Consider the following 26,777-nt stretch of genomic DNA (forward strand, 5'->3'; position numbering starts at 1 on the left):
TCCAATGCTGGAAGTTTTTAAGAAGAGATTCGATAACCATTTCTCTGAAGTGTTGTAGGGTTTCCAGCCTAAGCAGGGGGTTGGACTAGAAGACTTCTAAGGTCCCTTCCAACTCTGTTATTCTATTCTATTCTATTAGCTACATTTCCTGGGACCTAAGAAATTAAGAATTTAACCATCTGAAGAGTGCAAGAGTGCCTGTTCCTTTCTAAATCACATACATTATTCAGCCAGTCTCATACTTTATTGGCCGCCTGCTTTTTTTTTAGATTGAAAAAAAGACATTGTAAATTTAGGGCTTGTCTTCACTGGGAAAATAATCTGTCTAATCACCTTGTACTGTACACCGTTAGAATATGAAATGCAATCGTGCTAGCTTTCATGTGCGTTACAGGCATGAATTTTTTCATGTTTCATTGACAAATGCATAACCAGATTCATATATCCCCACTAATCCCAAAGCAAAACAAGCCGCATTTTGATTTTGGGTATTCTGGGAACTCAGTCAATGAATACCACGGCTAACCCCAGATGAGGTGAGTTGTCTTAGCAGATTTGCTTCTCTTTTAAGATCTGATGTAAAAATGAATCTGACTTGACTTCATATATCCCACCAAGCCAAAATGTGAATTATTCAATAGGTCACGGTGGCTGGCTTCCCTATTGCAATCTGAGTTGAAACTCTTTTTATAGCTTAATGCAATGTGTGAAACCAGCAAACTGGAGGCCCATTGGTGCTAGCAACAGTGCACTCCCTAATCACCGTCATTTCCTTCTGTTTTTTATCTGCAGATACGTAGCCATAGTTCTAACTAAAGTTCAAGTAAATCATTCAACAGGCTGTGGAACTCAAGACAGTAATTAGCTGTATAAATACAGCGTGCTAAGCCGCAGTGTGATTTCTTTGGTTTTGGCTGACTGGGTCATGGCCTGTTCAACAAACCATGGGTAAAACAGAGGTTTCATGCAATGTATGAACCTAACTGTTAAATTAAAGGAAAGCCTGCTTGCCTTTAAACATGAAATACAGTAGTACAAGGTGTTAAGGGTGGGGCATGGGATAGGAGCAAAGAAACATAAATTTACTACAGCTATCTCTTTATGTTAGCCATATCGAGTGTTACATTAACTGTCCTTAAAATAAAGCCTGAACACAAATATACCTAAACTCACATTCGTTCTTTTCAATCTCGCAGACAGGAAAGGGTGAATCAGTAATCTCATTCTGGTAACTTACATGTTAGACTGTAGAAGCGATCCCAAGCATTTCCCAATTAGATTAATTTTCAATGATAGCATTAGGAACATTTGGAGTGATTATTAGTCAAACACAAACAAACAAAAACCTGCCACTGCCCCCCCCCCCCCTCCAAACAGCAAATTAGATTTAAGCTTATCAAGATTGTCTGAGCTCCAGCTGACAAGCAGAATAAACAATTCTGGTATACATGAAAATAGCAAAATCTTCCCTTCCGAGGAGATTTCTACATTTTGACAGGTAACTCTTTTTATCAGTTATGGCTTGGCTGCAAAACAGGCTATTTGTATTTCAAATGGGGAAACATGAGACGAAAGTGCCAGACTTGTCTTCTACTTAATCTCTGAACTTGTCCAGATCTGCAAAAGGGCTCCCACCCTGTCTTCAAAAGGAGAAAAATCCCACCAGAATTTGTCCAAAGAGTTCATCCACTGGTGTAGATTAATGAAAATAGCCAGAGGGTAAAATACATTCATTGTGTCACTTGAAGCCCCGAATGGTGTCCTGTGGATATAGTTCTATGATGGCTAATAGAAAATAAAACGTTTGGGTAAATATCTTGAAAGTTTGGCAGCTCTAACAGAGGTATTTTTTTAAAGGTGGAAGAGCTGCTGTACATTCTCTGAGGGTGGTCTTTGAACCAGAAGCCTTTATCTCTTTAAAACAACAATCAGGGAAAGTTCAATGGCTTTGATGTTTAGCTCCTGGGGGATCAAACTAAAATTCCAATGGTGTGTCTGCTTGACTTACTCCTGCAGCAAGATGATCATCTAGAGATATCTTGAAAATAGTCTCTAGGCCAGAGAATGGCAACGTTCACCTGGCTGGGGAATTCTGGGATTTGAAGTCCACACAACGTAGCCAACCAAGATTCTAGGCTGTTCTTGGTGGAAGTTTATTTGGGGTCCGATGTATAAAAAAGAGAAGCTGATCATAACTTCCCTAGGGCAATTTGTTCCATCAGGATGAGTAAATTTTTGTCTTTAAGGATTAGTTCAAGACAGCTGTAATTGTTGTAAGTGGGGGGGTAGGGGGAAAGAACATGGCTTGCTTTGCAACAATGCCGGAGAGTTTCATTCCACTTCCTCAGCATCCTTTGGCCAATTGCCCTGCAGAAACGAAAGCGTTGCCCAGTCTGTGCCATGGAGTGTGGAGGACTCATTCCCAGCCTACACAGAAGTGTTCCTCTGAGCTTGGTAAGTGGGAGAAGCTTGCAGCATATCTGGCAGGCTCTGCCTGGTTGACAACTCTGAGCCGGCTCCGGGTCTTGACAAGGCAGCAGGATACCTCAAGGCCTGTTCATAAGGGGGCGGCAACTGTGAAGAGAAGATCAGGAACACGGTATATTTCCTGTCAATTGAGCTTTGCACTGCATTCGCACTGTTGCCTTCTGGCAGAAGATACAGAACAATTAAAACTCAAGACCACACGTCTTCTGAATAGTTTTTATCCCAGCGCTATAATTGCACTCAACAATGAACTAAAGGGCCACCATCAGTGAGCTGTTGGACAGCATTACTTGGTCTGTTGTGTGGATGTTTGGGTGGTTTAGGGGTGGGGCATTTTTTTTTTTAATTTGATTTATATGCTGCCCTTCTCCGGAGACTCAGGGCGGCTTACAATGTGCTAAGCAATAGCCTTCATCCTTTTGTATATTTATACAAAGTCAGCTTATTGCCCCCACAACTGGGTCCTCAATTTACCTACCTTAGAAAGGATGGAAGGCTGAGTCAACCTTGAGCCTGGCGAGATTCGAACCTGCAGTAATTGCAGGCAGCTGGTCTTAATAACAGGGTGCTTTAGACTACTGTACTACCAAGGCTCTCTTGGTAGTGATTTTGAAGGGTGGGGGTGTGTCTGGGGATTGTCATGTGTGTTGGGCTTGGTCTCTGGGTGTTATGTGAATTTCGTATGGGTGTACTGTGTATATACGTACAATGACAATAAACTTTATATATATCAGCTGACTCAGCTGATAAAGGGAGGAGAACTTGTGGCTCAGAGGTTAATACAAATATAAAAATATATATATATATATATATATATAAAAAAAACTAGTAGAGGCAACATATTCACCAGCTACTACAACCAAATCTTACATGGGTGACTTCAAAGCCTTGCATACGTGGCTGAATAAAAGTGGAGACTGAGGTAGATATGAAGAAAACCTCTTACAATCATTGAATGGATTCTATTAAAAAGACTTCGTAAATGCAGGTTCATTGACTTGGGCCTGCACATGTTGTGCTAAGCCAAAAGAATTAATGGGTGTAAGTTTGATGCCAGGACCTCAGTACACTAACAAAACAATATTAAGACTATTTTAACTTCCCAGGCTACTCCATTACAGATCTCGAAGTAGCTGTTTTTGCCAGCACAATTGGATTGAGCAGCTGCTGAATTCGCATGCATCAAAAGGTTTCAGGTCATCTCAGAAAGCCTCAACCCGCCCAATGGATTAAAAAAAAATTCAGCAGTTTTCTGTAATTTGTCTATGGAGATTCTCAGTCATCCAGGTCATAGTTGTCCCAAAGGGGCTTTTTCAAGAGGCAACTGGATTTTTCTTGTCAAAAAAGGAAGTCCAGTTGCCTCTTGAAAAAGCACCTTTGGGTTTTCTGTAATTTGTCTCACGTATAATTTGTATCTGCCTAACCATCCTGTTTCTCCCCCCACCCTCAGCTGCCCTCCAATTTAAATCCTGCATCAATTTAGACCCTCTGAAAAAGTGAACTGTAGACCACAAAAGCCTTTGAATAAGATGGGTTAGTCCAGTGATGGGATCCTGGTTCAGCAATCACACACTTTCTGTGCGCACGCTTGTGCAGTTTGAAGGAATCTTCACTTCCGCGTTTCTTCGGAGGAGAAACACAGCTGAGGCACGGCAATCTGCTCTGCCGCGCGAATCAGCTGAGAAAATAAAGGTAGGAAAATAGTGCAGGCGGGCAGCTGATTGTCGGAGCTACCAATTCGCCCGAATCAGTAGAATCCCACCCCTGGGTTAGTCTGAAAAGAGTTTTCCTGGTTTTTGATTACTACAAGCTAATACAATTCTCTTAAAATAAGCCAGACCTTTTTCAATGTGTATTGTGCAGACCCACTCTAAAGGTGGTCACCAACACCTTGAATCGCACCCGGAGGACCACCAGAAGCCAGTGCAGCTCGCGCAGGAGAGATGTTACATGGGAACGCCATGACGCTCCCACAATCACCTGCACGGCCGCATTCTGGACCAGTTGGAGCCTCCGGGTGCTCTTCAAGGGGAGCCCCATGTAGAGAGTATTACAGTAGTCCAGGCGGGAAGTGACGAGGGCATGAGTGACCATGCGCAAGGAGTCCCAATCCAGAAAGGGACGCAACTGGCGAATCAGGCGAACCTGATAGAAAGCCCCCCTGACCATAGCCGTCACATGTTCTTCTAAGGACAGCCGTGCATCCAGGAGGACACCCAAGTTGCGAGCCCTCTCTGTGGGGGCCAACGACTCACCCCCAATAGTCAGAGATGGCACCAGCTGACTATATCGGGACGCCGGGAGCCACAGCCACTCGGTCTTGGAAGGTTGAGCTTGAGCCTGTTTCTCCCCATCCAGATCCGCACAGCCTCCAGACACCGGGACATCATGTCAAGGGCATCATTGGGGTGGTCCGGGGTGGAAATGTACAGCTGAGTGTCATCAGCGTACTGATGGAACTTCACCCCGAAACCACGGATGATCTCATCCAGCGGCTTCACATAAATGTTGAACAGAAGGGGTGAGAGGACCGACCCTTGTGGCACCCCACACACAAGGCGCCTCAAGGTTGACCTCTGGCCCCGTCAACACAAACTGCGACCGGTCAGAGAGAAATGAGGAGAACCACCGCAACACGGTGCCCTCTGTCAAAGCATGAATCAGCAGTGAATTCACAAAGAATGAAACACTCAACGCAGTAACACCCCCCAGCCCTAACCCCTCCAACCGGTGCAGCATGATACCATGGTCGATGGTATCAAAAGCCGCTGAGAAATCTAATACGACCAGGACCGAGGAACAACCCCTGTCCCAAGCCCTCCAGAGATCATCCACCAATGCGACCAATGCTGTTTCCGTGCTGTACTTAGGTCTGAAACCCGACTGGAATGGATCAAGATAAACCGCTTCATCCAGGTACTGGGGGAACTTTCGTGCCACCACACTCTCAACAACCTTCGCCACAAAGCGGAGGTTGGAGACTGGACGATAATTTGCTAAAACAGCCGGGTCCAGGGAGGGCTTCTTGAGGAGGGGCCTCACCACCGCCTCTTTCAAGGCGGCAGGAAAGCAACCCTCTCTCAAAGAAGCGTTGATAATCCTCTGGAGCCAGCCTCGTATAACCTCCCGGGAAGCCAGCACCAAAGAGGAGGGACACGGGTCCAATAAACATGTGGCCGCACTGAGTCTACCCAGAATCCTATCCACGTCTTCGGGGGTCACCGGGTCAAACTCCTCCCAGATAACACTCTCAAGACTTGCCTCCATCACCCCACCTGCATCTACCCAGTCAGAGTCCAAGCCTTCCCGAATTTGAGCGATTTTGTCATGCAGATACTGCACAAAATCCTCAGCCCTACCTTCCAAGGGGTCTTCCCGCGCTCCCAGATGGAGCAGGGAACGGGTCACCCTAAACAGGGCGGCCGGGCGGTTATCTGCAGATGCAATAAGAGTGGAAATATAATTAAATTTTGCCGTTTTTATCACCACTAGGTAGGTCTTAATATGAGACCTCACCAGTGTTCGGTCAGATTCGGAAAGGCTAGCCCTCCAATCGCTCTCCAGGCGTCTTTTTCGGCGCTTCGTCTCCCTCAGCTCCTCGGAAAACCAGGGAGCTAAGTGAGATCGGCGCCGGGTCAGAGGCCGCAAAGGCACGACATGGTCCAAAGCTCCAGTGGCCGCCCTATCCCAGGCAGCCACCAGGTCTTCAGCCGGGTCGTGAGCCAGAACTTTAGGGAATGGCGCAAGCTCCGTCCGGAACCTATCAGGATCCATCAGGCGCCTGGGGCAGAACCACCTAGTTGGTTCAGCCTCCCTGTGGCGGGGTGTAGCGGTTTGAAGGTCAAGTTGAAGGAGAGAATGATCTGACCATCTGACCATGACAAGGTCAGATGATCTGACCATGACAAGGGCTCAATCACTATATCCCCTATATCTAAATCATTCAGCCACTGGCCAGAGACAAAAATCAAGTCCAGAGTGTGTCCCCCCCGTGTGAGTATACTTCTGTATACTACTGTATACTTCTTTGTAATTTTTAAAATAAATTATTCTTTTCTCTTTCTTTTTTTCTTTTCACTATTTGGTTTATTCTGTTTTACGTTTTTTTTTACTACTAATTACTAGAAAATTTTTCAATAAAAATATGATATGATGTAATGTCATAAGTCACACTTACCAGCATATATATATATATATTTCAAGCACTGGAAATGCATATTTCTTATGTGTGAAGTGGGTGTTTGTAAACACGCCAAATGTTTTGAAGAATTGTGATAGAATTTTTCCTTAGTTGTTGCAATTAAATTACCAAGCAGCTGAGCAAGTGATACACTGCGCTTGAAGCCAACCAAGTAAACTACAAAGCAGTGCAATAAACACCTAGCTTGCAATATAATCCACTAGAAGAAGCTTGCCTCTAGTCTTCCATTGGCATGTAAATGTTGTGTTTAAGCACTTGTTACGTAAACTAGGATTGTCATCCAATGCTTTAATTATACTTAAGCTGCAATCCTACACCCATTTATCTGGGAGTAAGCATTGCAGTAGTGAACACAAGGGCAATTCTGGTAAACATAGGTAGGGCTGTAATGTAGTCAGTTAATAAATATACGTGCCTTGGCATGCAGAAAAGAACAATTGTTCTGAAGCTAGAACCATTCTTAGTTTTTAGAGGATACCAGTATATATAGTAGTGAATGAAAATAAAGGGACTCCTTTATTATTGATTAAAGGTTTTAAACCTGCTAATGGAACTGACTGACTTAGGTTCTTGATGTTCTTTAGGTTTCTGGAAATCTATCATAGGAGCCTTCTGACAAAATAAGCTGCTCCCCACACCAAGAGGAAAAGAGAATTGCTGTCAGAGGGGCCAATATCCCCAGACATATCCCTTCATCATTCCTGTCACAACTTCCCACAAATCTTATTTTTCTGATGGAGGAGGGGCTTTGGATCAAGAGAACTGAAGACTTATTTGCCTTCAGCCATACATCCAAAGAGCTTCTGACCTAAGAGAGAGTTTGGGTTTGCGTAATCACCTCCCCCCCCCCCCAAAAGGGAGAAACTGTTGATTTTTTTAAAACAGGAGGAAAGGCCAAATCAGAGATATTATATTCCTTCCTATGCCCGGCTGATTTGTCAGCAGCAAGAGCATGGATTCACTGGGATTTCAACCCTAGAGCCCTCCACAAACAGAAGGGACTGGTTTGACAAATATGAATACCTATATTTTAACTAACAATTTCTGTGACAATTTTAGTGAGGGAGGGGAGAGATGATTCTCGTATAATCCTTTGACCTTTTCTCTAGAGAATAGTTAATTAATCAGAGAATTGTTAGGCTACGTGAGAGATTTTAAAAGTAGTTTAATAATAACAGTAACAGAGTTGGAAAGGACCTTGGAGGTCCTCTAGTCCAACCCCCTGCTCACGCAGGAGACCTATTCTAGGGATTCAAACCACCGAACTGCTGACCTTTCTGATCGACACGCTCAGCGTCTTAGCCACTGAGCCACCTAGCCAGTGCTCTATTTCATTTTATATATTTATACATAAATTTATATATAAATTTCATTTACCATATTTTTCGGAGTATAAAACACACTTTTCCCCCCTAAAAGAGGGTGAAAATTTGGGTGCGTCTTGTACACTGAATGTAGCCCTGCCCACCCACCAGCCCCCACCCTTTGATCTCTGCCTCCCAGCAATTTACCTCCTTGCAGCAAATAGCAAACAGCCTGTTTCAGCTTCAGCACAGCCACCAATTTACCTCCTTGCAGCAAACAGCCCGTTTCAGCTTCAGCACAGCCTGATTAGCACAAACAGTTGATTGTCAGTTGGATTGGCCTCCGGACCCTTAACTATTTCACGCTGCAGGGATTGCCATTGCCTATTGCCACGCGGACCACCGCTGTTTGCTGCAAGGAGGCAAATTGCTGGGAGGCAGATTTTTTTCCCCTTGTGCTAATCAGGCTGTGCTGAAAACGAAAATGAAACTAAAGCAGGCTGTTTGCTGCAAGGAGGAAAATTGCTGCGAGGCAGAGGCAGAGAAAGATTTTTTTTTCTTGTTTTCCTTCCCAAAAAAAGTAGGTGTATCTTATAGTCCGGAGCGTCTTATACTCTGAAAAATATGGTATAATTTTAAAAGAATTGTCTTCTTCTTAAATGAAGACAGTTTTGCACAGCAACAAAAGCAATGAATCAGTGCAATAACAATGAATGCATTAAAGAAATGGAGTGTTGTAATTCACAGACACATATCTGGCAGCAATAATTTGCCATCAATGAGGTCCCAAAGGCATTCTGGGAATAGCCACGTTTTTACAGATTTCTGGAAGGAGTCCTGCAATCCAGAGAGTGGGGTCCTCTTTGTCTTGGGATGGGGGGGAATTCGATAAGGAATGTCTATTTCAGTCATAGGACAAAAGAAGACAGGTAGAAACGGGATGATTGTCACTTATTACATCCAAGGTACACACATACAATATTCCACAACTACATCGGGATAGGGAAGTTTTGGTCTTGTTTTTGTGCAAGGATCGCAAAAGCTACATCTGCTTTAAATCTTCCTATCTTCTCCCTAATTATTAAGAACCAGAAGAATCCACTCAGGGTATCTTGGCACTGGGATGGAATGTGACCTATTCAGGATAATGTCTGATATATTAATCCATATAACTCTGAAAACATGCCCTAAAGACTAAAAGAATCTATAAGACAAAAGAAATTGCAGAGAGAGGCCACTGCAAATAAGATATGGTTGCTGAATTTACACATGGCTATGATTTTTAGAATTGAGTAAGCATGCTAGGTTGGATTTCTGCAGTAGCTCTAATACAGGGGTCTCCAACCTTGGCAACTTTAAGCTTGGTTGACTTCAACTCCCAGAATTCTCCAGCCAGCTTTGCTGGCTGGGAAATTCTGGGAGTTGAAGTCCTCCAGGCTTAAAATTGCCAAGGTTGGAGACCCCTGCTTTAATATATAGTTCCAAAATGGCACCCACAATAAACATTAACTGTCCTGGCCTTGTTTAGGACAAAATTTTGCCTATAAAGATATTCAACCTATTTAATTCAGAGGATACATCTTTTCTAAGATAGAAAAGGGAGAAAATCTTTTTTTTTATATTCCAAGATTACAGAATTTCAATTCCTGACCTTGTTCGCTCCTCTCAAGGTGGCTAGAGCTATCCAGAGGTACAACTCAGAAATACCTGCTCTGCTCTTTTTTCTGACTTCAGCTTGTAAATTTTGGCAAATATTGAAATTCAAAGCATTCCATTTGATGTCTCACAATGAGTTCTCCCTTTTTAAAGGTCATTACTTCAGGTTTGGCATGTGGAGAAAATAAACCTCACTGCAGGAGGAAAAGATAGGGTGAGAGGAAAAAAGTGCTGAATTTTGAGAACAGAAGTATGATCTGAGTACAAGGACTTGAAGTAAGCATGATGTATGTTCCAACGTGAGTTCTTACTTATCTAATGTTTGGCCAACTAGATTACGAGCTATTATATAAGGGCTTATATATCTGTAGAAAGTGCTTTAAGTATGCAATATAAGTTGTAATTGGTGTTCAAGGTGCTGACTGCCCTTATTACTTGTTGATATGAAAGTTTTAAAGGCTCAAGGCCGTTAGAAGTCCCAGCATAGGGTTCCAGGTTGTGATTTCAAAAGCATTTACTTTCAGATAAAGGATCTAGGTTGTAAATTCCACGGAGATCAATTGAATGGACTCCCTAACACTTATATATGAGATTACATTCCTAATAGTGAAGCTGGTGCTATTTCATCTCAGTTACTGTAATTTTTGGAGTATAAGATGCACCTTTTTCCCCCATAAAAGGGGGTGAAAATTTAGGTGCATCTTATACACCGAATGTAGTCCCGTCCACCCACTGGCCCCCACCCTTTGGCCTCTGCCTCACAGCAGTTTACCTCCTTGCAAGCAAACAGCAAGAAAAAATAGCTCCTTTCAGCTTCAGCACAGGCTAATTAGCACAAGTTGATTGGATCAGCCTCCCAACTCTCAGCTGATTTGCTCTCAGCTGTTTTGCACAGGCCTCTGCTGCTTGCTGCAAAGAGGTAAATTGCTGGAGCAGATTTTTTTTTTCCTTGTGCTAATCAAGCTATGCTGAAAATGAAAGTAAAGCAGGCTGTTTGCTGTAACGAGGCAAAATTGCTCAGAGGCAGAGGGAGATTTCTTTTTCTTGTTTTCCTCACCAAAAAAGGTAGGCGCGTCTTATACTCCGGGCGTCTTATACTCCGAAAAATACGGTAAGTATTCTGCTCTAAGCAATTATTTCCTTGAAATGTCAATATCATTCACCCTGATTATTAACCCTTTCACTACAGCACAGGTCAGACTGAAAATAGTTTGAAATGAGGCTTCAAAGCACTTCTATGAAGCTACAGTTTTAAAGAAATGCCAGTAATATGATGGAGTCATATTTGCACAGGGGCCGTGCACTTTTTCCTTTTCTTTATTATCACCTCTTGCTAAACAAATTCTGTAGATTTTGAAGCCTTTCATTTAATCACAGTTCACTGAGGCTAGAAATAAATCAATATTCTGTGACTAAAATACCAGAGAAAATCACCTTCTAATAGACTGTTTTGATTTCGGTGAGCACTGATGGTTTTACGAAAAGTTTCAAAGCATAATTAAAAGAGTGCAAGTTTTTTTTTAGCTGTTCAATTCAAAAAGAGTTGTTCCAGCTGTCCTAAAAGTTTTCAGATATTGCTTCACTCATCTTGAGGCCAGTTTTCAAGGCCAGAACGTTTTCACAATAGCCTGAGTAGTACCAGAACATTTCCAAAATGCTCAGGACAATCATTTTGAACTCCAAATGTCATGTTTTGTACCAGTAGCTGTACTAGACAATGTTTTGAAATATTTTAGATTCAAAACATTTTGCGCACCACCAGCTGCTAGAAGAGGCAAGATTAGTTTTGTTCCTCTTTTAGTGTCTCACAGTGGTAGATTCCTCCCGGTTCGGTCAAGCCGGTAGCGGTGACGATATGATGTCACCGAACCGGTTCTCCCCCCCCCACCCTCCCACTCCCCCACCTACCCACGTTATTCTTACTTTTTATTTGGTCCCACCCCCAATCTATTGCTGCCTCCTGAGTCCCAGCTGATGACTAGAGGGAAAAAACCTGTTTAAACTCTTGCCGCGGGGCTTCAAAGGGCCGTCCTACAGCTGATCAGTGTTAAAAGCAAACAAATGAGTCGGGTCGTAAGTGCGAGGACTGGTCGTAAGTGTGAGGACCTTCCAGAAATGACCAGCTAGCCATGCCCACCTAGTCACATGACCTCCAAGCCACACCCACAAAATAAGCCACACCCACAGAACCGGTAGTAAAAAAATTTAGAACCCACCCCTGGTCTCACACCACTATTATAAGGCATAGTAAAGACCCTGATGTCCTGAATGGGTTAGAGTACTGGGTAAAGAGCAACCAGAATACATGTCACAGGTGACATACTGACAGGTTGAGGCCACAGCAATACCATCCATCTCTAGCTTTTCCCACCTTCTCTCAAAAACACACTAGAAATACAACTTCCCCCTTCCCTCTTCCAGAATCTCTTATCTGTATTATAGCAATAGCACTTAGACTTATATACCACTTCACAGCGCTTTATAGCCCTCTCGAAACGGTTTAGAGTCACTGTATTGCCCCCAACAATCTGGGTCCTCATTTTCCGACCTATCAGAAGGATAGAAGGCTGAGTCAACTTTCAGCCAATCAGGATCAAACTGCCGAACTGTTGGCAGCCGGCAGTCAGCAGAATTAGCCTGCAGTACTGCATTCTAACCAGGATGGATTTGATTTAAATCGAGTTGATTTAAATCATGATTTAAATCACTAGTAAAAAGGCTTGATTTAAATCAACTCGATTTAAATCATAATTTTTAAAGAGCAACTGTCATCTCTGCTACTCCTTTGACCCACTGTTGACTCACCGATAGTCCCAGTGTTGCAGAATATACAGCCTCATGCTACATAACTAAGCTCCATTTCATACTGAATAAACTAAATTATTTATGTATCTTAAATAGAAAACTATCTTACGATAGATTTTTACCGCAAAAGTTTTTTATTAAAATAAATTCAATAAAAATCAAAAAAATCCGATTTAAATCAAAAAAATCCGATTTAAATTTTAAAAAAATCTGATTTTTTTGATTTTTTTAAAAAAATCATTGATTTTTATCCACCCTGATTCTAACCACTGCGCCACCATGGCTCTTTTTAAAATTATCCCTTATCAATAGTAATATTTATTTTGTCTACATCTCACTTTTCCTTCAGAGACATAATGAGACATACGGAGGATTCTCTTCTACTTTCTCCACAATCACCTTGTGAGATTGGGTGGTGAGTGTATGTGTGTGAGAGACTAGTCAAAAGTCACTAAGTGAATTTCCATGGCTAAAGGTAACCCTAACCTGACAAACACCTGAACCACTCCACCACTCTTTCAATTTCTTGCATAGGTAAGTTCTTGCTCTGCTATCTTAACCAGAGGGTTTTTAACACACTCAGTTAAAACTAGTGAGAACTCCAAACAGGTATTTTGAATGGGGGCTGAAGGAGTCTCACATGTCTGCCTACGACAGGGGTGTCAAACTGGATTTTCTTTGCGGGCCGGATCAGAATTGTAGTTCTCAGTGGGCCAGCCAGGGGTGGGATTTGGCCAGCAGGGTGCTGCAGGAAGCCATCCAGACTGAAAACGGGGCACAGGGGCTCACACAAAGCTCCCTCACAGCCCGTTTTTGCTAGCAGAGGCACCACAGGCCAGTCCTTTGCTGTTTGCAAGCCAGCCCCACGGGCCAGATTTAAATACCCAGCGGGCTGAATGTGGCCCGCAGGCCTTGTGTTTGACACCCCAGGTCTATGACATGGCATAAGCCAAGCTGTATCTTGCATACATCTCTCAAGCCTGGAAGTCTTATTGGTGTCAACTGGACTCACTTTTAAATAATTGGGAAAGAACTACAAGAAAAGCAAATGGCATTCTGTGTCAAGGTAAACCAACGCAATTACACATTTATCGCAATTTCTCTTGACTTAGGATAGGCTGAACAAGATGGATTTTGAAAAATGGATAAATCACTCCCGTTTGCATGGATAAATGAAGAAGATGCAGCTGTCCAGATGATGGACTACAGGTTGCATCATCTGCTATTGCTAGCCATGTCAACTCGACCCGAAGGGAGTTAATCAACTAGCAAGCTATGAAGAGTCACAAATTTCCGATCTGTACTTTGGTGAATGGTTGCAAGCTGAGAGAAGCCACATGTTCAGGGACAGTTTTGCTTGTAGAAAATGTCTTTTGGGTTCCATGTCCTTGCAATAAAATGATCACAAGTAAAAGTGGGAGAGGGGCTTGCTTAAGTTTAGCTCTTTGATAAGGGCTGGATAGATAGACTTGGTCCAACACAGCAGAAACACTGCAGATTTAATGTGGGCCCACATGGTTTACTTTGAATTACATATCTTTTAGCTTGAAATCTGAACAAGACAGGGACCGATCACAGGCAGAAGCAAAGTTGAAAAAAACACCAGTTATTTCAGATATCCAGAAAGATCCCAAGGAGTACTGTATCAAGATGAGAAGGATAAGCAAAAATGCTAGAATCTTCATGTGAGAGAAGCTGCAGATCAAACCATATGCCTCTATTGAAACCCCCGGGGCTATATTCACCACGAACCAACCCACTCACTGATGGTTTTAAATGGACAGATCGCTTATGCACGATTGCCTTCTTGTCCACTGTAGCTCCTTGCAGAAGACGGAAAGACTACTTTTCAAAAGATACAAGATGAATCATTAACCAGAAAGAATATAAACAAGTGGCAAGCACTGGAGATTCCTGGAACACTCTGTTCCTTCCTCTAAGATTTAAAACGAACAAAAAAAAAATTGAAAAAAAATGGAGCAGAGTCCCAAGTTATTTCAATAAAAAGGACTTAGAGCAAATTCTATAAATACCTCATCAGGGGAATAATTTCATAGAGCTAGCTATAAATTAGATATTTTTCATCCCGAGAGACCATTTCTACTGATTGCTCACCTCTGGAGAGACTTCTGCCCATAATCCAAATCTATCAGCAATCATCTGGTGGATTTCCCGCTGCCGATCCTTTTTTCGTACACTCTCATAGCTTGGTAGGTGAGGCTGCTCCCATTGTGGAAGCTGATAGCTACCAGGGCTTCCAACACAGAACAATTCATCTCCCTAAATAGGCAAAGGAACAAAGGTCGTCTTTCAAAAGTTCGGTAGGTTTACAAGATGTTTCCCCCCCACGTTTAGCGTGCATATTGTAGGCAAGCATCCACATTAGGTTTACATTGCTTATTATCAAAAAGATGCAAGGTCGGAACCGAGGCTAATGTAACGCTATTGTTCTTTTCCTTTCAGAGTCCATAAACCAGCCTAATCCATTAAACTAAGCAAGTATTCAGAGTGTCCCAGCAATATGTAGCAAGAAGATTGGTGCTAATTTATCAGACAGAATAATTTTCTTTCCATACAGGTAGTCCTCGATCTGCGACCACAATTAAGCCCAAAATTTCAGCTCCTAGGTGAGAAAGTTGTTAAATGACCTTTGCCCCATTTTACAACATTTCTTGCCACCGTTGTTAAGTGATTCACTGTAGCTGTTAACACAGTTGTAAGGGGGAATCTGGCTTCTCCATAGATTGCAAAAGGTGATCGTATGACCCCAGGGCATTGCAACCATCATAAATATGAGCCAGTTGCCAAGCGTCCAAATTTTCAATTGATCATAGAGGTTCTGCAACAGTCATTCAGTATGAAAAATGGTCTTAAGTCACTTTTTTCAGCGCTGCTGTAACTTCAAACCATCACTAAACAAATGGTTGTAAGTTGAGGACTACTTGTATACCAGCTATATGTTGACATCTTTCTGTAAGGATTTAAAAACTCTGAATAAAAAAAGAATACTGTGGCAAATAATGATCAGCTTCGGGGGGGGGGAGCAAGGAAGATGATTTAGAGCCAATCTTCCCCATGCACATCCAATAAAACTATTCCTGATCTGTATTTCAGACTGCAGGGAAAGAATACATGTGCATGGAAGACTTCATGTGGGGGAACAGTGGGGGGGGGGGGAAGAGGGTTGGCATTCAGACAAATACAGATAGTCCTTGACTTATGACCATTCGTCCAGCAACCATTTGAAATTCAGATGAATGTGGAGAATGGCTGTCATATTAAAATAGGTATTTTTTAGTTAACAAATTTATATAGCTGCCCATTTTACTAAGCATGACTGTGGGTGGCATACAACCAACAACAGTTAAAAACAATATAATAGTACTGTAATACAAATAATAATTGTAGTAATAACACTCCTCTAAAACATCTAATCTTTAATTTTAAGCGTCAAAGGAATCCTTTCAATTTTCACCTTATATTTATCAAAGTTAACTGCATTGAAGATAAATTTTTCCTAATCTAGTACCACCATATATACATACATACATACATATACATACATACATATATATATATATATATATACATTCATATATATGTGTATAGTTAATATTTTGGGTTTCTTCCTGTGTAATTGTGGATATATCCCTAAAAGAGTAGAAGCGACGTTTCGACAGAATCTCATCTGCCATCATCAGGCCTATGTGAGGAGTCTTTTGCAGTAACTGCCGTTACTATTTCAAATCTGGTGCTGGTAGTCTGGGATGGCTCCACCTTTTCATTCTGATTGGTATATATATATATATATATATAGGCAATACTCGATTTGCAACCATTCATTTAGTGACGCTTCAAAGTTAAAAACAGCAATGACATAAATGACTTATGACCATTTTCACACTTAACAACCATTGCATCATTAACCATGGTCACGTGATCAAAAAATCAGACATTTGGCAACTGGCATATATTTATGACAGTTGAAGTATCCCGAGGTCGTGTGATCATCTTTTGGGAAGCAAAGTCAATAAGGAAGCCAGATTCATTTCACAACTCTATTACTTAACTTAACAAATGCAGTGATTCACTTAACAATTGTGGCAAGAAAGGTCGTAAAATGGGGCAAAATTCACTTAACAACTGTTTTGCTTAGCAACATAAATTTTGTTCAAATTTAATTGTGATCGTAAGTCGAGGCTTTATATTATAATTCCCATAATTCTCAGCAATCATGATCTGTGGTTATGATGATTGCAGGTAATTGGATCTGTTGCCCAACCAACCTGTCTGGTAGCAGGGATTTTAAAAAAATCTTTTAAAAATGTAAGCCCTCATCGCAGTCTCTTTCACAAGATAATTGTAAAAGTAAAGGGAGAAAAAATTCAGTAGGCTTTTTGGAGGAAGAACAAGATAATAATTAAACTAATTTTACCACATTCATATGGCTATTCACATACACAATCTCTTCATTATGCTTCCTTTGAGGCCCCATTGCCAAGTTCCTCTATTATGCTCAACCCAACCATGCTTCCCCCCACCCCCATGTGCTCGTCTCATTTTCCAGGTGATCCATCCATCCATCTATCTATCTATCTATCTATCTATCTATATAAAAGGCTCTCCCACCTGGACACCAGGGTTTTCAGCAGCACCTGTCTCCATTCGCTGTGCTCCAGACTGGGATCCCACCAGTCGCTGGTTGCTATTGAAGTAAGAAGGAGGACATTCCTGTAGGATGGGAGGAGAATATTAAAAACAAAAGCTGTGTTTTCCTTCTGGAAATTTCAGACTGGAAAAGCAACCTATTACTCAACACGAACTAGCAAGTGGTCCACAAGAAATGGCTTAACATATTTTTAAACATTTTTAATTGGTTTGTCATTTTAAACTGGGGCCAAATTAATATATATTCTTTTAATTGTTTTTAATGTTTGTATTGTATGTTTTTATCTGGCTATACACTGTATACCTCGGGAGAAGGTGCGGTATATAAATTCGAAATAAAATAAATAAAGAAAAGAAAAGAAATACTAATTCTACTGAATCCTCTCTGTGGAGCCCGTTCTGTGTATTTCACTAAAATGTATGGCGTATGAGTTGGGAAGAAATGGAAACATACACACAAGGCAGGTACACCATTGGTTTTCAATGGGGTGGTGGGAGGAGTCTCCAATCTCTCTCTTTCTTCAACCAACCAAACCTGAGAGATAAAACAAGATGAAAACGACACATTTCTTGCACATACAGAATCTGATGTGGCTAACTAATCTTACTGGGTGGTGCTCAGTAGTGGGTTTCAAATCCCGTTGCTCCCACGCACAATGCTTCTGTGCATGCGCAGAGACATCCAGACAGGTGGGCAAAGCCTCCCGCCACCGCTACCGGTTTGCCCGAGCCGGGGAGAACCGGTAGCAACCCACCACTGGTGGTGCTGTCCAATTATTCCAAAGGATAGCAAGTAGGTTAGGCAGAGGTTGATAGGCCATCTGCCACCATGGGGGGGTTGCATGCATGTTCAAAACAGGCAAGATGTTGGATTCAGGGTTGCAAAGCAAGTCCAACCTCTTTCCCCATGTATATGACATCAATGCCCATATGAAAGAGGGAAGCTTGAATCCTGAGGCCGCATCCACTATCTTGCCGGTTTCAACACCTGCCACTGTGAATGCCAATGGACAGACCACAATTCGCACAACTTTTCCATTCTCCAACAAAAGAGAATGCAGGGAATCTCAGCAGTAATAGAACAGGGCTGTTGTAACTACAGTGAAGCTACCTGGAGGAGTTCCCTCAGTGCCCCAATAGGATGGTGAGCCTTTGTGTGTCTCCACTTTCCTTCTACATTGCTGGAATTATAGTAAAAGGAATGAACTGGAGGGTAGATGGCTGTTTTAGACCAAGTCCCCAGTTGCACAGATAATGGCCTGGCAAACATTTTGCTCGGTCCCCATAATGATGCCTTCATCCAATACTCAGCTCATGGTGTAAGGCAGGCTTATGCAGCCCTTAGCTATACTAGTGCTAAAGTGGCATTTTCCTTCGTATTCCAACACTTTCTAAGGGCAGCCTCAAGTAGGTAAAAAACCCATTAAGCTCTGCCACCCATTATCCAAGAGAGAAATGGGGTGACTGCAGTGAGTTCAAAATGAGGTAGGAGAAGGATCACATGGTGACAATGAATTTCATAGCTGGTATTATTTTCTGCTGGCTCAAGGATGAGTGGTAGGCATTATGCTTGGGTAGAGAAATGCCCCAAGACTGACTGGATTGGCAGAAATGTATGCGTGCCTCTGTGAGCAGCTATAAATCACTTTATATATTGGAAGAAAGCCAGTCTAAATGCAGCAGCATGGGTCAACACTGGTCTCAAACACAATTGTGATAAGAAAAGATGTCCAGAAAGTATTTCTCCTCCCACTTATAGGGAGGCATGTTCACAGGAAGTCCCCCACCAACCAGAATGCTTATTGTCTCCATCTGATCCTCCTTACAACTATGCAAAGTGCCGTTTTTCTTGAGACCAGCAAAAATGTTAAATGCCTCTGAAAGCCAACATTTTCTTTTTCAGACAGCAACGTCTCTTCACTCACTCACTGAGGAGAGCATTTTTTTTTTTTTTTTTGGTGGTGGTATTGAGTAAAACTACACCTGTCTGGATATTTCCACCTGGCAATATGATAATTACAGTAATCCTACTTTCTAGAACAAGGAGAGAACAAAAGCAGGGCTTTGATTGGGTATCACACCACAGCTACTGCTTTTATTCTGGGATTGTTGTTTTCAGGATACTTACATATGTGGGATAATTTTTTTTTTATTTAGTTCGGTTTTGCTGTAACTTTGCCAAATTTGCATAATAAATGAACTAAATTGTACTCCGACCAATGCTGTGGTTTAAAAAAATGGATGCTAGATACAAAAACATATTCTATTAGTATCTTTTCAAATACTTGAAAAAAACATTTATTAGGCAAAGCTCGCTCGCACTCTCTCTCTCCCTCTCCCTCTCCCTCTCTCTCTCTCTCTGCGTTTCTATATTCTCTGAAGTAGAAAAGGATCTGACTCAGACTTCTGTGATCTGCATTATTTTCTGTTAAAACTGAGAGCCAGACAGAAATATGATAGAAAAGATGGTTCAGAGGAGGTGAGGAGCAGACATAAAAGTAAATAGGAATGTGCATTTCCAGGGAGTTTGTTTTAATAATGAACTCACAAATGACCTCAATACAGAAGTCCTGGTTATTGCTATGTAATTATGCCACTTAGTTCTGATTACTGAGGGGCAAGTCCAGAGAATACGATTGTTTTCAAGCTCCTCCTGTGTTCTTTCCAGGATCATCTGTACAACTCAACTGCTTGAATCTACAACTGCTAGACTAGACAAGTTTTTGATCTGATCAAAAATAAAAAATTTTGTTCTAACATACAACATTCAAAGATTTGTTTCTCCGACTATAGAAAGTGTAAGCCACCTTGATTATTTCAATATTATTTTACTAAACCTATAGGCAGTGTGGTGCCATTCTCCCAAAGGTTTGCATATGCAACTGCATATGTTTGCAATGGCAAAATGATTGTGACTGCATTCCCTCTTGAAGTCCTATCCGAGGAACAATGATCCCATGGGGAGCTATGACTAAAGGAGCCATAGTGAAAAGAAAAGTGAGTCATCTAGTAAAATCCCTATCGCTGGTCCTTCCCAGAGTTTTTCCACTCCACGTCTACTCTCTGCAGGATGATTCCTTTGGGGAGGAGTGTTTTCACTTGATTGCAGTTGAAAGTCCTTTATTGTTAACAATGGGGCAACCCTCTCTGGAGGAAGGACAGGAAATTGTAATTAGACATAGTACTGTAGTCAGCGTGTGACCAGTCACGTTTTAAAAAAATATAAAGCATGAATTTGAATGACTAATAGAGGTCAAAGCCTCCATTTTGCATTTCTCCCCGTTTTCCTAAAATATAAAATTGAGTGCAGAGACCTACTATTTGAAGACAAGTCTTGTCAAGTGGAACTATCAGAAAGGAATATTAGTTTGCCAATTAATCCCATTGCTAAGGCCAGCCAAATGAACCAAAAGACTCCCCCCAAAAGCAAAACAAAAACAAAGGACCACCACCACCACCAGCACCCATGAGAAGTTTCATGTTTGGTCTGAAATCTGAATCTGGGATTTGAAAAATAAGCAGAATAAATAACAGAATAACAGAGATGGAAGGGACCTTGTCGATCATCTAGTCTAGGGGTCGGCAACCCGTGGCTCTGGAGCCGCATGTGGCTCTTTCATCCATCTGCTGTCATCCTTGTTGCCGGTCGGCACCACAATTTTGAGAGGAGCTTCTGGTTAAGGGGAGGGGGAGCACGGCGCGCCAGGAAGAGACTCTATGGCAACGGGTGGGCTTTCCAGTTGGCGCCACAATTGATAGGGCTTTCGGTTAAGACAGGTAGAAGAAAAAGGAGGCCGCACTAAGAGTAGACTCTATGGTGGGAGAACCAGACTTCCGGGAAGCTCCAGAACTGAACAGGGGGCTTCTGGTTAGGACCTTAGTGGCTCTTTGAGTGTTTAAGGTTACCAACCCCTGATCTAGTCCAAACCCCTGCCCAAGCAGGAGACCCTACACCATTTCTGACAGATGGCAATCCAGTCTCTTCTTGAAAGCTTCCAGTGATGAAGCTCCCACAACTTCTGGAGCCAGAAGCAAGAACTAGATATTGGTTTAGGGTAGCGATTCTTAACCTCAGCTGCTTTAATATCTATTGGCAGGGAGCTAAAGTCCATATCTTTATTTATTTATTTATTTATTATTCAAATTTGTATACCGCCCTTCTCCTTTCGGACTCAGGGCGGTGAACAGCCAAGATAAAAACATCGATACAAACATCACAATTAAAATAAAGTTAAAATAATTTATAAATTTGGCCCATAATTTAAAACTTGTCAATTAAAATCAATATTAAAATTTAAAAAAAAAATATCTTAAATACTGCTTTAGGTTTTGCAAGCGGCATAGATTCACCGGACCTGAGCTCAGCATGACTGCTTTAGGATCACAATAGACCAACATTTTCAAGACAGTCTTACTTTCCTCAGCTAACCAAACTTTTCAGAAACCTTTGTAAATGGCATGCAAACATTAAAAAAAAGTGGGATCTCTGTACCTACTAAAAAGTATAGTTGGTCAGATAATTCCAAATCAGGCAATAGCTTAAAGGATCCATGCCATGTCTGTTCCTCTCCAAATACTACAGCCTTTAAGAATTCCTGCTGGATTGGTAGCTGAAAATTCTGATTCCAATGCACACAGAGGACAACAGGTTAAAGAAAAAGTTACCGGGATATGTTTTTTATGCCGGTCTGTTTCAATGTGGTTCATTTGTTTTTAGAAAGGGATCAAAACCAGTCAACCGTGGTTAACTCAGCAAACAATGGCTAAACCAGTAATAGTTCTATGCGTTATTTAAAATAGTGGCTAAATTTAATCATATGATTAAGTATCAGTATGTTTCCCCTGAAACTGTCCAGCCATTTGATTCCTTATCCAAAATGGATATCCATATGGGTTGGAAGCAAAGGGTGATTTCTTTCCAGGCAACTGATTTTCAAAGAGATGAAGAGAACGGAATCCTTGGGGACATCTATCTAATTACAGGGCATTACAAGCCAAGACAGTTTGATTCGACCTCAGCTTTTGAAACCAAATGAGTGAATTTTGAAAGCTCTAAACATAGGATAAACATAGCAATTAGGCTGATGCGCTTCTTCTGAGAAAAGTAAGCAAGAACCACCATGAGAACTAAATCCTTGGAGACATCACAGGACATGCTCTCCAAGCCAAAATAATTTGACTCGACCTCAGCTTTTAAAACAAAACGCATCAACTCTGAAAGTTCTAAACAGAGACAAACATAGTTCTTAGGCCGATGCACTTCTAAGAAAAACCAGCAAGAATCACCGTGAGACCTTGACATGCCTTTGCCTATAAAATCAACTAGGATGACCAGGCTAATTGTCATACTTTCACCCTGGAAGCTTTCTTGCCTTGTTGAACAGGAGCGGATGAAGAAAAACAAATGTTGCATGAAGGCAGCCTTTCTACTTACCCTGGGGACATTTGGTAAAGAACTTCCTGAGAAAAAGCTGTCCCAAGAAAGCCTTATCATAAAACACTCAGCTGAATCATAGATGAGACAGATGTCAGCTGCTTCCAATATATTCTCAAGCAGTTTTTACACAGAATTATACAACACTGTATCTCTAACATCCATAATTCCATATGATTTAGATTTACTACATAATGATTCCATTCTTCTGAACACAGAGGGGATAACTAAAAACACTACTCTACACTTACTACAGCTGTGGGAGAAGGCGACTTATGTTAAATCACAGACAGCTCTATTGAAACTGGAAACCTACAAGGGGCTGTTGCTGCAACAAATGGGGGAGTATAGTAGAGGCAACAAAGAGAGTAGCGCAGACTCTACTTGCATCACAATTATCTTAGCAACATCTTCTTTGAAATGCAGACTTTTTGGATTTTCAATGTGGATTATAGAAAACTCCAAGATACTTTGCCAAGAGTTGGTAGGATGCATGACTTTTGTGACATAGGGCAGAAGAGGTTTATTTTAAAGGTCAATCCTGTAACTAAGCAAGGTACAGTATATAAAGGTACCTCTGGATATGGAAATACATACATACAGTATTGCAAGTCAAAATAGGGGTGGGGTGGGGTGGGATAGGATAGGATGGGAGAATGGGAAGAAGGTGCAATGAATCCATCCATTCTGGAATCCTTTTGGTTCCACTTCTTCAGTGCTTGCAAAAAAAGCATTATTAAAAAAAAAAACAACCACGATGTGCCTCCGCAAAAGAGAGAAAGGGGGAACTCGGGAGAATGTTTTCTTTCAGGCTATCCCCAGTCGTGAACTGTGAAAGGTATAATGCTGGTTGCCGGGATACTGGCAACGGAGAATGGGGTTGTCTGCATTTACGAGTTCCTTACAGGAGCATTCCCTGCTGTTTTCCATCCCTGTAAGGAAAAAAGGAGGCCTGGGGCTGAAAGGGCCAGAAAGGTAAGGAGGGGCACAGTTCTCCTGGCACCATCATTACCCCCTGACATGACTCGCTCTCAGTGTTACATTCCCATCTGTTCCCATGCTTCAATGCCCGCTCCCGGATAGTACCACCCACTCTCAAAAGCAGCCAACTGGGGACAGGTTCAGGTGAAAAGGCTTTGTTTGTAGACAGAGTGGGAAGTAAACAGGCACTCCTGGGTGCGCAACACTATAACTTGGCAGGAGAGAACTGTAAATAGACCTTAAGTTGCTATTCAGCCAGCAGAAAGGAAAACTAGACTCCTTTATTCCAAGGGTGAGATGACAACCATGCAAAGAGAGGCCTGCCAAAGACCGTGCAGGGGAGCAGCGTGTGGCCTCCAGTCCTTGCAGAACACAAAGAGGCACGGTCTTTACCCAGGATCAAAAATGGGCGGGGGAACAGCGAGGCCTGGTGGGCAAGGGAAGCTGATGAAACCCGAAGAAGCAGGCAAACTGGCGAGATACTCACATACTGACTAGGGCTCTGGAAGAGTCGGCAAGAGCACAGAAATTGGCAGCACAGAGGGTCCCGGTGGTACAAAAGGAGCAGCAGCACCAAAATGGCCACGATGAACACAGAGGAAGAAACTGCTAACGAAGAAGAGAAAAGGGGAAATACAATGAAACATCTTGTACAGCTTCCAAATACCATCAAGCTCAGAGAAATCTCTACAAAGTATGTGTCTAACTTCAGCCTAGACTTCCCCAAGGTCTACAACACTTGTCATCTCTAGCCAGCACGGCCTGCTAACAGAAATGGGGAGAGTTGTTGTCCTAGAGCAGGGGGGGTCAAACTCAAGGCCCGGGGGCCAGATGTGGCCCGCAATGTGGTTGGATCCAGCCCGTGGTGCCATCCTGGAAAATGTAAGGGGCTGGCCTGTGTGGCTTTGGTCTGGTCTACACAGTGGGAAGAGGAAACATGCCAGCAGATTGGGGAGTGATGTCAAGCTGGCCACGCCCACCCAGTCGGCCACGCCCCACCCAAGGTCAATCACAACCTTGATGCAGCCCTAAATGAAATTGAGTTTGACGCCCCTGTCCTAGAGGCTAAAGGTACCTCTAATGCAAATGAGAAAACAAGGAAGTCAAAAGGCCCATAGCTGAAATAGCAAATGTATCACTGCAGCAATAGGAATGCAATCCATAGCTCCAAAGATTATGACTTCTTTAGGAGGGTCTGCACCACTATCCAATACAGGAATATCTGCCCCGATACAATTAGACGTCTACTATGCTTTGAACCCACCCACCCAGACCTCCTTTGCTAGATGCTAATAGCTAACATAAATACGGATCAAAGGTGCAAGATGTAAGTTGAACAGATGCAACCATCTCGTCTGTATTTGCAGGTTTTGGAAACTTAAATTCATCATTTAAACCATGACTAGTCAGAACTACCACCATCTTTCTGTCGACATCTGTTGCAGTTATAAACTCAAGTACTACTTTGAAGCGGCCGTTCTCAAACTACTTAGCATATTCATCACAAAATAACCCGAGGTGTAAAGGCTAACAAGTACTATTCAGTTGCCCTGCAACATCCCAAAAGAATTAGTTACATTTGATTTTAGACTTGCACTATCTGAATTCCCAATGTATTACAGCCCAAGGTGCATTTCTGTTTCCACAATGCTGAGGAGGGTATTTAGGTACAATTGTTTCAATGGCTCTTTCCATGTCATCAACTCTCCACGAATCCCACGATGCACAGCTCTCCCAATAACAGACAAAGTCCAATCAGACAAAAATCTAAATTAAAGGAAAAATACTAAAAACTAAACTCCCTAATGTCAAGAGAAAGGCAACTCGAGTCTCTATAACTAGACTGAGTGAAAAGACTGGGGCCAAGGGCATGGCTAAAGCAACGGAGGAAAAATCTTTGCACTCAGTCTTTAGCAAGTTGAAGGGAAATACCCATGCGTGGATTGTCGGAGCAGCGATTCAGGAAAATTGATATGATCATCAGCTCTGCCAACCAGGAATCTCATCGAGTATTTAAGAATCCCTTGGATATTTCTCTATAGGCTATTTCTCTAGAGCAGACTACTCTAATGATGTATTTATACCTCTAGAAAGTATCTGTCATCAGCAATCTAAATACTAGAAGGAAGTCATTTGTTTATGACAAAGAGATTACAGAACTATTGGCTCTTTTCTTTAGCCAATTATAAGAATAGGAATCCAAGATGTCATGGGTTGACAAGGACCTGATATAGGCCTTGTCTGTTGGAATAATAATCATGAAGTCCTGAACCAGCTCCAGGCTTCAACCTGCATTTCAATGTCTTCCTATAAACGCTATTGAAGAAAGATAAAATATAAATCTTTCAAAGAAAACAAGCAAACCGATGAGCAAACTTGTCCATACTTATAATTATGCAAGCTTCCTTAAATAACATTATTTGGGATTCTTTCAATTTATATCTTGTCTTTTCTCCAGGAGCTGATGGTGGTGGCTAAAACATTCCCTTCTCCAAATTCTCCATCACAACAATCTTACAAGATAGGTTGAACACCTAACAAGCTTCTATGATAAAAGGAGACTTGAACCTGGATCTTCCTGGATATTCCCAATGCAACAATGACTTCATTGCACAGCTCGAAAAAAATCATTCTAAGTCTCCATAATTCAGTGATGAACAGTGCTAAAATTTCTTCTCTGAAATCATAATCTGACTTTTGACTGCAAGCCTTTGGGAAAGAGACATGTCCGACCATTTTTTTTTTGGTAAGAGACTATTCACAAAGCCAATATTTTAAAAACATATATAAATAATAAATGACCTAAGTATCCAGAGAAACTTCTCTACATTTTCAGGGAGCTGCTGTACTAAAAAACAGAATAAGAATGGTGTGACGAATTTGTCTCCACATACTCAATAGAAGCCGTTAGGTTCAACAAGGAATTTGAATAAGAGATAGTGCGTTGTTGAAAAAAAAAATGAAACCATGATACACTTCCATTGGCATATCATGTTCTCTTCTTGTTCTTTGTGGAGAGGGAACAAGTCTAATTACACAATTTTTCCAAGTTTTGCTCTGCATAGAAAGTCATGAGACTGGGAAACCCGTGTGTCAGATAGCCTACCTTTCTTACAGCTGATAAAAAAATAAAGTTGTTTCCCCAGACAGTCCTAGTTTCCTCACTCTTGACCTTTATTTCTTAATATCTCAAAAGAATTTGCTCTTGTCCATTATCTAATGGGTGGGGTTAATCAGGTGG

General features: G+C 41.9%; 1 protein-coding gene across 2 annotated transcripts in view; it reads right to left on the reverse strand.

Annotated features, from left to right (window-relative positions):
* Positions 1 to 377: 377 nt before the first annotated feature.
* LOC117663088 (uncharacterized) overlaps positions 378 to 26,777 on the reverse strand; it is a 32,755-nt gene continuing 6,355 nt past the window's right edge. The window contains exons 2-5 of one of the 2 annotated variants that reach the window (XM_034413025.3): positions 24,024 to 24,142; positions 17,083 to 17,184; positions 14,569 to 14,733; positions 378 to 2,574 (exon numbers count right to left, since the gene is read on the reverse strand). In XM_034413025.3, coding sequence (XP_034268916.2) covers positions 2,428 to 2,574; positions 14,569 to 14,733; positions 17,083 to 17,184; positions 24,024 to 24,142 — 533 coding nt within the window. In that variant the 3' untranslated portion in view covers positions 378 to 2,427. Of the gene's footprint in view, positions 2,575 to 14,568; positions 14,734 to 17,082; positions 17,185 to 24,023; positions 24,146 to 26,777 lie in introns of both variants that reach the window. The other variant, XM_034413024.3, reaches the window with a different exon arrangement.

The sequence above is a fragment of the Pantherophis guttatus genome, chromosome 2 (genome assembly GCF_059756535.1).
Source record: "Pantherophis guttatus breed Tessera chromosome 2, ASM5975653v1, whole genome shotgun sequence".
NCBI classification, from domain to species: Eukaryota; Metazoa; Chordata; class Lepidosauria; order Squamata; family Colubridae; genus Pantherophis; species Pantherophis guttatus.